Genomic DNA, 12,432 nt, shown 5'->3' with positions numbered 1-12,432 from the left:
TGCTTACATTTCCAACGTAAAGGACTTGACATGTTTCAAAATCTAACATATGGGCTTTATTATTTTTTTTTATTCAGACACTTCTATCATTGTGTTTTTAATTGCAGCTTTTATCTTGGATTCCACCTCTTAGCAATTTGCAGTGCTCAAGACTGTGAAGTTAAACGTGTATTTGCTGCTAATAATATTTTCTGCTTCACTATTCAATTCTATCAATTAGATTCTTGAACTCTTCTAAGGTACTAGGGTCTTTATTTTCAAAAGAGTAACTCTGACAAGCAATATTTATTGTCACTCTGGGCATCTCCAGCATGTATACTGTACTTAGTCAAAACAAATTTGCTAAATATAATTACAATATATGAATATAATAATTAGAATTCTACATAAAGATCAATCCTTAATCTGTAAACAAAATCCAAAGTCGCTCTTCAAATTTAACACAGAAACTTATATATTAACTGTTTAAAGTACGTTATAATGGAAGTATCTTACATTTTCATCAGGCAGTTGACTTAATCTTTTTTCAATTTGAAAGATTTTTGCACTGAAAAGCAATGGCAAACCTGAACCTCCCCAAACTTGTTGAACCCGACATGGGTGTCATGCGGTTATCAAACCTTCAGTTACACTGGCATTTGCATCAATGCCTCTGATGCCAGCTCCTGACACCTTTCTCTCTCTTTATGTCTTGCAGAAAGGGAACATCGTTGCCTATTTCACCAGACCAGGGCAAGCAGCAATGAGAAGCCCCAGTGATCTTAGCTGATGCCATCTATCAAAAGCCCTTCTAAGATCTCCATGATCTTCCTTGTGGCTAAATTAATTTATCTTAGTTTATATGACTTGTTTTCAATAAAGCTTTCAAGCAGTTAAGCTTAGATTGTTAAGTTTAGATTGTTTAATTTTCCACAAAGCATATGTTTTCTATTCGAAGAACAGAAGATGCTGTGTAATAATCCAACATAAGTGGTTTGAATTCTCACTTTTAAAATGGTAATCTGTCATCAGTTTTCAGGGCAAAAAAAATGGTTTGCTATTTCATACTTGGCTTTCAATTTGAAAAAAAAAAGTTATAAAAAAGTTATGATTAAATTGAACTTAATTTAACTTTAAGTTAAATGAAATTTGGTGGATGTAGTTTTCCATTCCACCCTGTCTATCATCATGAGATTAATCAGAAAGAGTTTTTGATACATGTAGGGATGTTTTTAGTGTTGGTGAGCGGGATCCAAAATTGTACAATGCTTCCAACAGGAAATTGGTCAAACGATTTTATAAGCAAATGTAAATGCTGTCACAGGCTTTATAACGACTTTTTAAAAAGATTTTACATAACTAATTGCACACCTATATAGTGGTACTAGATTGAGACATTGAATATTTTCTCAAATAAAACAGGTTATTAATAATAATAATAATAATAATAATAATAATAATAATAATAATAATAATAATAATAATAATATTTGTATTGCTTTTATTGTGCTGCTTTAAATGTACATTACAGGATGCATAAGGTTATTGGTAAATTATACAGTGAAAAAAAACTGAAGAAAAACCAAAAACCCTGCTACAGCATTATTCCATTGCCTACCAAACCTCATTTTATTTGTGCTCCCTTCAGTGACAGCTGTAGAAAAGGACAGCGGTAACACAAATTAATCTTTGTCCAAGTTTGTTCTTTAGTGTGACATGTGTCTACTTACTTCTGACTAAGTGAATCTGTTGGCTCCTTTCCTTCAACCACAGACATATTGGGATTGACATTCATTGTGAGTGGTGATTAGGTCTTGGCAGCTTTATTAATACAGGCATTAGAGTCCCTGTGGACAAGTTTTAGCATACCTGGCCTTTATTGAGAAAAAATATGCAAAATGACTGGAAATATTCTAAATTTCTAAATCTACCCACAGGGGTCATTTTAATTAGCCAGAGTGTATGCATAACACCCTGAATCCTGATACAGAAACAAATCATACTTTAATCACATGAACACGTCTTTATCTGTCATCAAGACTGATGAAGGTTAAGCAAAACATCCTCACGGTCGTGGATTTCATTTTTAATATACTTTATTTGTCATGTGCTGTAAATCTTCATATCCAACAATACAGACTAGTTTATACTGTGTATTTATCATCAAGCACATAAATAAGGTTACTAAATACTCAGTGTATATACACAGTGCACAAAAGTATTGACATCCTCCTGTCTTGACTTCAAAATGCTCTAATTCACATTGCTATTACAACTTAGGAAATGAGGTTATGTAATATTAGAAAATTCTTCTCAATAATTGTACGGTTTTGTAAATTACAGCCTTTTGCATTGAAAAGCAGGATGTTTATTATGGTTGTCAAACATCTTGAGTTAACTCAAATACACACAAATAATAATAAACCATACTTAAATCTAAGGAAAACCTTTAAATAAACTGACCCTAGTGTGAATAGAAGGAGATATGTTGTTAGTTTTACTGTTTAAAAAAAACAACCTTGAAATACAAACTATATTAGTGGATATTACAAGTGTGTTCAAACAATACTTTCAAGAATAGATATCGATAACTGACTAGGATCTAAAAATCACTGCAAGTGGGACTTTATAATTGCAGGTATTTGGATAATAGAAGTGAAATAGTTCCCACTTCCCAGCAGATCAAATTGGAATTTCTTAGACTTTATAAAGTTGAAAACAGCACATTAGGTACAAAATGTAAATGTATTGTATTATAAATGGTTTCTCTCTGTAGTATTGACATTTGTATCGCTTTGATAGTGAACGCTTGCTAAGATATTTGTTTGTTTGTTGTACATGAAAAAGTAATAAACTTTGTATTTCTGAAACATGTAGTCTCTTGTTATTTTTTAAAAATGGCATGGTGGATGGGTTACATTAGGTTTGTACGTTTCATAATTTCTGCACAGATTATTATTATTTTTTACTACTGGGGATGAGTTGAAGTAATTTAAAAACCTGCATTAGAGATTACATTGTACTTACTGAGTATCAGTGGTGCGGTCCTAAAAGTACCGGAATGCTAAATAAAATATAGATTTTTCTAAAAAAAAATGTTACAAACTCCCGTTTTATTTGTACATTGAACTTGAGGTAACATTTAATAGGTAGTGCATGTGTCCCGCAAGAGACTTTTAGGTTACTCCCCCAGTGCTGCCAGATTGGTGTTTTTCCGGGCAAATTTGGCTTGTTTGGAAACAATCTAGTGGGTTAATGTTGTCTTTGGAGGTTCAGTTATTTTTTGGCTGTTTATATCATGCTCTTTTTTTCTATTACTTTTGATTTGATTCTGAGTGTACCATCAAAATTGGTATGTAGGGAATCAGACACTGAGTTTTTTGTTCCTAGTGCCTATTCAATGGAAAGACTAATTTGATTTCCCGACAGAAAATAGATTGCTTCATTGATGCTCAGGCACTGAAATTAGAGCAGTTGGCCGCTATATAAGCATTTTCATAACAAATCGGTAAATGTTCTTAGATAATTCTTAAGTCAAGGTTCTGCCTATAGAAAAAAGTGCTGGAATGGCATTCCGGCTCAACTACACCACTGCTGTGTATAAATCATGGTGCTTAGTTAGGGCTTTAACTATGAGAGTTCATTTGAATGCCCAAAATTCCATAATAAAACCTCTGAAATCAGTTAAAAACAAAGGTTCCTCAAAAGGTACACTGCTGCGCAAAAGTCTTAGACATGTTGCATTTTTCTACCTGATGCATTATGAGCATCAACAATTTACTCAAAGCCTCCACTGGTGTTTTCTACTATCATAACAACCTTGACTTGCATAAAGAAGGAAAAACATTGAGTGAAATAGCTCACATCACTCGATTTTCAAGGTGTGGTATCAAAGCTGTTTGCACGATTAAAATTGTGTACCTCTCAAAAGCAATGCTTACTTGACGGTTGCTCATTAGTCATGTCAATATTTTCTCGTTGTTTGTGTACCCAAGAGATAATATATATTACGTTTGCAGGAAAGTGATATATAATGCCCTGATCATTTATCAAGTTCCTAATGTTTTATTGTATTTTCTTTGTCACTGAAGCCTATGTACAATGTTGTTTTGACTAAATAAGAAAGTAATTTATAAGACAAGTCACATTTAGCCAGTTTTCTGGTAACTGGGAATAGAAAGATTAGTTTAAAAATGTTTTCTAAAATATTTTCTTTTCTTTGTGTTTCAGATTAATCCAAGGACCTAACAAATAGTTTAATATAAATATCGGGACAGATACAATGAAAAGAAGGACAAAACCATTTAAATTATTACCAGGCCAAATGGGATTCTTTTTTGCACATAGTCTTCTAGAAATTGCAGTTAAAGACCCTTTAAATGAAACTGTTCTAAAGACAAATGGTGCCAAGGCTTTTAAAAAAAAGACAGCTCAACTTTGGACACTGGGTCCCAAACTGGCAACTTCATTCCATGACATGGCATTAAAGAACTTGTGCTACTTTTTCTGGATTGGAACCTTTCTTTCGTCAGCCTACTGGAAGAATACTAAGGATGTACAACAAGTAATTATTAGCAAGACTTTTTTGAAAGACTAGTGGTTTGATAACTTAAAGATATTATATAACAACATTTCAAAAAAGGAACTGGAAGTGTGAACACCACAAGAGAGACAGAAGTCTGCGCTATTGGAAATATACTGTATAATTACGTACATTTATAAAACCACCCCCTCTACCATGCAACATCAGCATGCTGGCTTTGCTCAATAAAGTACTATACTGTGCATTATCATTGTTAAATGAATCTTCTGCTTAAAAAACAACAAAAAAACATTAAGCACTTCTGAAGACTCAACAAGAAAGCAGAGGAGATTACCAGTGACCGCAGAAGAGATGTCAACATCTCCAGTCATGGGATGGCATGGTCTTTTGGTCTGTGTATTTCATGGGAGTTCTTCTTGTAATTAAGTCTGTACATACATGTTCAAAGACTGTAGAAATAGCATGGTGGTTCATAACAAGAAGGATATGATGACATGAGCAGTAGTGAATGTGTGCAGTGTGTTTCTTTCAGAACCGTAGTTTTACCTGTTAAATTGACAGCCTCCATCCACATTGAAGATGGCATGTGGGATTTCTTCCTCTTAGAATGGATACTTTCCAGTCATCATTTTTTCTCAGAGATGTTATAACCCAGCAACTGGATATAACTCTAGCCCATTTTTATTGACAAGTGAAGTGTCTGAAAACTAGAGGGGCTTATTTGCCATGATGCAGTATCTAAAGACATGAAATGTAGTTGTGATGAATCTCACATACTGTAACATAGAAACAATCTGGACAAATTCTTGTATTGTAAACTAGACTGTGTAGGACCTGCTTCCCGCTCAAAGATTACATTAAATCCTTATTTTACTTTTTTTTACAGTGTCTGACTTTGTCAGCAACTATGTTATTTGTTTATGTTTGTTTGTTGGCTGATTTATGTGAAATGAACCAAGATGAGAATCTGGCACGAAAACTAAATGTATTAAACAAAGTAGCCATTGCCTACAAGCATCTCCTTTAGGTATACAGCCTTACCAAAATAAAAGGGAATTTGCAGTATATACATTTATCGTTATTTCTTTCATTATTACTGTTAACATTGTTTTGATAATGATATCCAAACAGTTGCTAAATATAATCTAAATATAATAAGACTACATTTGAGAAGTGCACTACCAAATGTGTACGTGTGTTAATAGTCTTTATTTTACTGTGTTCTTTCTGGGGCACATCAGGGTACACAGAGAGTAAGGACAAGCCTAGTATAAACCAATACATTGTGTTTTGTGTTCTTTGGGGTTTAAGTAGGTGGTAAGTGTTATTCTAATGGTATAAAATAAAACAAAAACATTTAATATTCAATGTCCTAAGGTATGGGCGTCACGTCAATTTCTTGTACACTTCAGATTTTTGTGCATTGCTGCGCTAAGCATGCCCAGTCTCTTTACGGCCTTATGACAGGCCATGCCCACCAGAATTTATTACACACTGAATATACTTCCCAAGAATTAGGTTGGATTTAGAATTTGCACAGTACCAAATTCTGACGTTACACCGCTACTAACTAAAACACAAAAGTTCCAACATACTATATAAACTTTGTGTTGTGTGAACTGGAATCTCTATCACTGCTTATGGCTGGAAAACTGTTTTCATTGAGATGTCACAGTGCATGGTGAAATAAGTATCAAGCAAAGACAGGATTTCTTATTGGCAATACAATGGTGTTCACAGTGCCTTTGTGAAGGTTTCAGTTCAAAATAAAAACCCAGATACTAAGAAACATCTTGCAGATTACATTGCAGCTGTGAGGGTGAGTGGTCATGTCTAGCAAAAACAGAATGGTATAAATCTACTGCGTTCTCATACGGCTATTTCCATCACTATTCAGTATTTGCTGATGTAGGGGCTCTCTAATAGCTGCCTGCCACTGGCAGCTGAACCTTTTCATAAAGTGCCTGATTTCCATAAAATACAGATATGCCTGTATTACATTCATTATTAACACAAACAGCATAACACCATTGTTGACTTCTTCATTCCAAACTGTAAATTATTATGTTCACAACGGGGTGCTCCAATTGCAAGCATAAAATAAAAATACCCTGCATCCCATTCAACTGGATTGAATCCAGATGGGAATTACCCACTCATTCACTCAAAGTATATAATTGAAAACTGAACACTGGTAAGGCTGTTCGGAATTCGACAATAGGGTTTCCATGTGTATTGTAAATCTTTTAATCATCTCTCTTGGTTATCCATTAGTGGACCTTTTGATAATTACACGTGTTAGCCACGTTCAACTGTGTTTAGCATCTGTGGGTGACTCAATATTTGATGAACTTCTTGGAATGCTTTGAACATTGTTTTATTAATATGCAAATGTTCTTTTCCTTCAAATCTCAACCAACCAGCATCAACCATCAGCAGGACATAGATAGATACCATTCTCAGTTAGATACAGTTAGTTGCAAATCCCAACAGAAAGGCAGATTAAGATGCACCATACTGGACAGGAATAATTTGTGAGGACAGTGGGAGTTTATGTATGTTTATTTGCATGTCGAATCATTTTCCAAAGAGAAAAACACATTGTGCCAACTGTATTGTGCACATTAAAGTACATGCTATTGATAACCAAGCCAACATATAATAAGTTATTAATGTCATGTCATGTTGATTTCTGTTTTGTCATTCGCACCTTGAATAAACCACAATTTCATATAAATGTAGACTTCCTGTTATTATGTAATCCAAAACATAAAAAAATAATCCGTTATATATAGAAAATGTGACTCTTGAGATAAAGCTTTAGAACAATGACATGTTATTGCATATGTAGTGTTTTGTATATAGAAAATAACATGTCACCAAACAAGGACAAGCAAATTCCTTATTGCAGAAAGCTAACTTTAATCTGATATCTTCTCAGTCCCATGAATAGTATAGATAAAGGTATTGTAAGAAGGTATATACTAGCTACACTATATATAAATGTTCAGCTTTCAGTTCACACTTTGTATGCTAACAACATCTATTGGTAATTGTTATCGCAGAGAAGTTACTGCCCCACGTAAAACTGCTGACCCACATGGAAAATTGTTAAAGTATACCATACACTTTACCTTGGCCAAAACACTGTATTGCATACAAGTTTAGAATAAAGTTTACAAATAAGGCTTTCTCAATGTTATTTTTTTAATTATTATAATTTTTAATTATTCCACTGATACCAGCAATGTGTACTATGTTAAATACAAGTTCCATTTTTCTTTTCCAACTAAGGAAACATATGAATCCCTGTCATGTTTTGAAACATCAGTTTAATTGGCATTCAGGTAACATGTGTAGCCATGCATGGTCCATCAAACATAAAGTTGTGCAGTAGAATGTGACGCGACAGTCAATTACATATTTGCGAAATTAGAAAATGTATGTTTAAGAAAGGTTCATGGATTCATGAAAAAGGTTACTCTAAATATGTAGCCAAGGCTTTCCCATTCTTCAAAGATATGGAGTGCCAAGCTTTGGCATTGCCAGTGGAGCTCGGGATCATGCCCTTTTGAGCATATAACTACTGCTGTGATGTGGGCACAATACTATTGGATAAGTTATTCACAATTTCATATTGTTATACAATCTACCTACTTTTCCAACTGATGGATTATGTAAGACTAAGAACAAGACAGAGCCACAATATGGACCCTGGGGAACACGTATTGAAGACAATTAACCCCATTTCTCTGAAGGGATCAACACCAAGGCACCATTAAAAGCCAGTTTTTAAATACAGCCCAGATAAAGTAAAATTAAAGGCGTTTGTGTATGCCTTACATTTCTAACATGTTTTCTAATGCAATGGACACCCACTAAATACTATTAAGTTATTCTTTAGTTTATGAAACATTGGTAATAGTAACTGTATTTTTATGTAGTTCTTCACTAGAAAATTCCTTCCTGAGTTATAGTACTGCCAACCTTGTACCATTAGGATCCACAATGAAAGATGCATAAAGCCAGCTGTATTATATAAGGCTTATGCTGTCAGTGAGTATAAACATATTCATGTGCCCAAAAAATAACTAAGAATAGTGTATTCAGATGTCAGTGTAAATAGAATTACTGTATATACAATGTAAATACAATTACATTCAAGCATGTCACTTCAATATTTCATAATGTTAAATTTTCTGTAAACAACGATAGTTCAAGCAACCTCCAAACAATGTAAGTTGCACCAATATGTAGGGCAAAAAAAACATGATGCATGTCTTTTTAATATTGCATGTTAAATAAATACTGTCACATATCGTGATTCTTTTCAACATGTAAAGAAGCCTTGAATTGCCCAATACTCATCATTATGTTATATACATTGTGCTGTCCCAGTATTTTACTATTTTATACCTTGGGAGTGAACAGTAATGGCCAGGGAGTCAGGACCAGCATGCTCTATTCCACAAGCTGTCACTAAGCATCTTGATAAGAGTAGAGTTTCATAAATGAAGTCTAAATCTAACAGCCCAAGGGAAACTCCCAACAGACTGTTAACATGAGAGTACCAAGCAACCGAAAAGTGAGAGACAATCATCTTGAACGTAGAATTACCAAGCCTAATAATCTCATCTGCTGGAATCTCTCAATCTACAAAAGTATAACTGTACTTACACTATTTTCTTCTTTTTAAATGAACACTTAAAATGGCGTTGAGAAAATTAAAGTCAAAGACTAATCACATCTTCCTCTTTCTACAATCACACTCTATGGCGATCATGATAAATACGTGTGTGAATTTTCATGAATCTTCTCCAAACTGTAAACATAATACTAACCTTCTATTATTATTATTATTATTATTATTATTATTATTATTATTATTATTATTATTATTATTTGTTTATTTAGCAGACGCCTTTATCCAAGGCGACTTACAGAGACTAGGGTGTGTGAAGTATGCATCAGCTGCAGAGTCACTTACAACTACGTCTCACCCGAAAGAAGGAGCACAAGGAGGTTAAGTGACTTGCTCAGGGTCACACAATGAGTCAGTGGCTGAGGTAGGATTTGAACCGAGGACCTCCTGGTTACAAGCCCTTTTCTTTAACCACTGGACCACACAGCCTCCCTTCTGGGTTGTGTTCGGGTATATACTGCAATCCAGTACAATTATTAATCTATAGATTAATGTAATTCAAGACTACTGCATGAGGAGACTCTGTATATTACTGGTTATTAAAACTAAATTGTGTAAAACATGCAGTTTTATTTCAATTTAGTTTGTTATTCTAATTGCTCTGTTGAATGAGTGCCATACAGGAAAGCTGACCTAAACAATTTAATACTTACTGATTGGTGCAAAGAGTATTTGACAAAATCATATGACAAATCAACCTATCTTAACTTACTGTAATTGTGTCTCAAAGCAGAAATTACTTTGGATAGAAAAGTTCTTATTATGGTGTCAACTGCCTGACAAATGTTTATTTATTATTCAGCATGCTTGAGGAAAAATGCAATTTCACAGACTTTAATCACCTCTGATTTCTACCTCACAGGCATTTACAAATAAAACACAACAGTAATATTCAAAATGCCAAAATCTCTATTAACTACTACAGCTGTGTTATAGTCCCCCATTGTTTTTACTTTTCCGAAAAGTTAAAAAGCTGAAAATCACCTGGTTTCTTTACATCCACAGTGTTTAAATATCCTACAAGATATTCTTCCAAGTGTACAGTGGCTGTTATTGTGTCCAGTTGTTGGTTTATCATAGGCCTTCAAACCTAGATAAAAGTCAACAGTAAAAAAAAAAAAAGGTTTAGACTCACACCTTTTTATTTTTGGCATACTCTTTATTAAGGTAAGTTACAGTATACTCCTTTAACTACATTCTGGGTCTTAAGCACTATGAAGAAGATTTTAACTGTTTTCCCCAGCTGTGGGGTACAAACAAACAGCATTACCAACTCTCATATACAGTGCTTCCTCATTATAAAGTGGCCCTTTATACCATGTGATTGGTTTTAATAAGTACGGTTATGGCTCTAATTTGCCCCCCTAGCACCTGTATTTGTAATTCTTTCTGTGGCACAGCCTTAGGGTTATGGAATGCTTTCCCTATTCCATTGTGTCATTGTCCAGCACCAGGTTTAAATTTGCTGTTTAGCGCCATCTGTGCTTGAGACCGTAATGAAGTGTTGTTATTTTTTCTTTTAATATTATTTTTTAGATGTACAGTAACGGTTTGAATTTATTTTATTGTTGTATTGTTATTATATTATAATAAGTATGGGCTATTTGGGTCTCGCTTTGTATTAGTACTCACTCACACTATTGAGATAAACCTGGCCCTGCAGGAACAAAGTGAATAAACTAAACTCAAAAACTAAACTATTCTAATTATAAGGCAGAACACAATCCTGTATACTGTACAGTGGCAATTTCATTATTTGTTTATAAAAGCAAACGATATTCTGAGTACATACTGAGTACATACAGTATCATTACAGAAAGTAATTTTTGTTGTATATTTTAAACTGGATAAGTGCAACCATAGGTACTTTACTTGACATCTGGAATTAAATAATTTAGAGCAGCCACACAATTCAAGCAGCCCTTTCATTGAGCATGTCAAAATGTATTTAGCTCACAGTCACAGCTTTCTTTGGATTTCCCGAGGATAAGAGCAAAAAAAGGACACCTTGTGTGTGGTCAAATCAAAACTGGAAACAAACACGTTTTTGGAATTCCTCCCTAAATCTTCATGTTCACCAATAAAAATGAAATAGCCACAACATCTCTTTAGAACCCTAAAACACAACAACCAAAGGTCAATCAGTCTGTTTTGCCACCCATGTAAGCTTAAGCTGAAAGCGTATTAAATCTAGCCATTCTTTGTCTTTCCCCTGCATCGGGACATGCTCCTGTACTTAATGGAGTGAAAAACAAAATGAACACAGCCCTGCTTTCACTAAGCATCTGGGAACAAGCATGTCAATGTTAGTTTATTTAAAACCCGCCAGTTACCCTAAAGGCATTCCAGAGTGGTATTTCCATATACATTTAGTCTGTTTAGAATGTGCCAGTGAAAGAATTGCACTGAGGAAAGAAAATTGATTAAGAATCACGTCATCTGGGGTTTCCAACCAGAGCTCACTGAAATAGTTTGGGAAATATTATCAGACCTTAAACGTTAAAAGGTATAGCTCAATAAAGGAGGGGCAGCAATATCGTTTAGCATCATTAAATCTGATTCAAAGAGATTTAAAGGGATTATGGATTTTGCATTAATCCTCTGGGGAGAGAGTACTTCCTTTTTCTTATTTGTGTAGGGATATTGCTTTTAACTTCAGGGGAAGTGGACTCATACATGTCACTACATTTCAGTGGCTGCTTTACAGACAATTCATCTCAATTGCTTACTCTAATTGCAAATGAAGTTAAAACTATGACTAGATAATTATGCATCTATTTGTAAAAATTGTTACTACTTATTATAACATACTGTATAATTCCTTATTGATTTGTCTCGTAAGCATACATAAAGTGTTAATAATAATGGAAAAATTAAACTTGGGGGCGTAACCCCTCCCCCACCCCCAACAAAAAAACATGGGGTGGGTGTTTTAGGACTGATTGTATCAGCAAGCTGGACATGTGATAACAATGGAAATGACGAGATGGGCATGGAAGTGGAGATCAAACATGGTCTGTGCCAGGAGGCCCACAGGGAAACTACTGTAGACTGAGACTGGGGTGCTGTCTTTAATACTTTAGTACCCTTGAGCCATGAGCATTGGTCTGGCGAATCATGGGTCTGGTCTGTTTATTTCTTTATATTGGTACATGGCAAGTAATTGCAACAATAGTGCAGTAAATAACATCTTTCCAATCAAGATGGC

At 34.4% G+C, this 12,432-nt stretch overlaps 1 protein-coding gene across 7 annotated transcripts in view; it reads left to right on the top strand.

Moving 5' to 3' along the window:
- LOC117413854 (chemokine-like protein TAFA-1) overlaps positions 1 to 7,638 on the top strand; it is a 116,796-nt gene extending 109,158 nt beyond the window's left edge. For 4 of the 7 annotated variants that reach the window (XR_009308834.1, XM_058999647.1, XM_058999646.1 and 1 more), the window contains one exon: positions 698 to 4,189. Coding sequence is in view for 5 of the 7 variants with exons in the window: in XM_058999647.1 (XP_058855630.1) it covers positions 698 to 769 (72 nt within the window). In the remaining 2 variants the exon portion in view is untranslated. Of the gene's footprint in view, positions 1 to 697; positions 4,190 to 4,209 lie in introns of those variants that run through there. The other 3 variants (XR_004660940.2, XM_034023228.3, XM_034023227.3) reach the window with 1 other exon arrangement.
- Positions 7,639 to 12,432: the final 4,794 nt, after the last annotated feature.

The sequence above is a fragment of the Acipenser ruthenus genome, chromosome 25 (assembly GCF_902713425.1).
Source record: "Acipenser ruthenus chromosome 25, fAciRut3.2 maternal haplotype, whole genome shotgun sequence".
Lineage (NCBI taxonomy): Eukaryota > Metazoa > Chordata > Actinopteri > Acipenseriformes > Acipenseridae > Acipenser > Acipenser ruthenus.
Note: the sequence above shows the minus strand (reverse complement) of the source record. Positions and strands in the feature narration are given on the sequence as shown.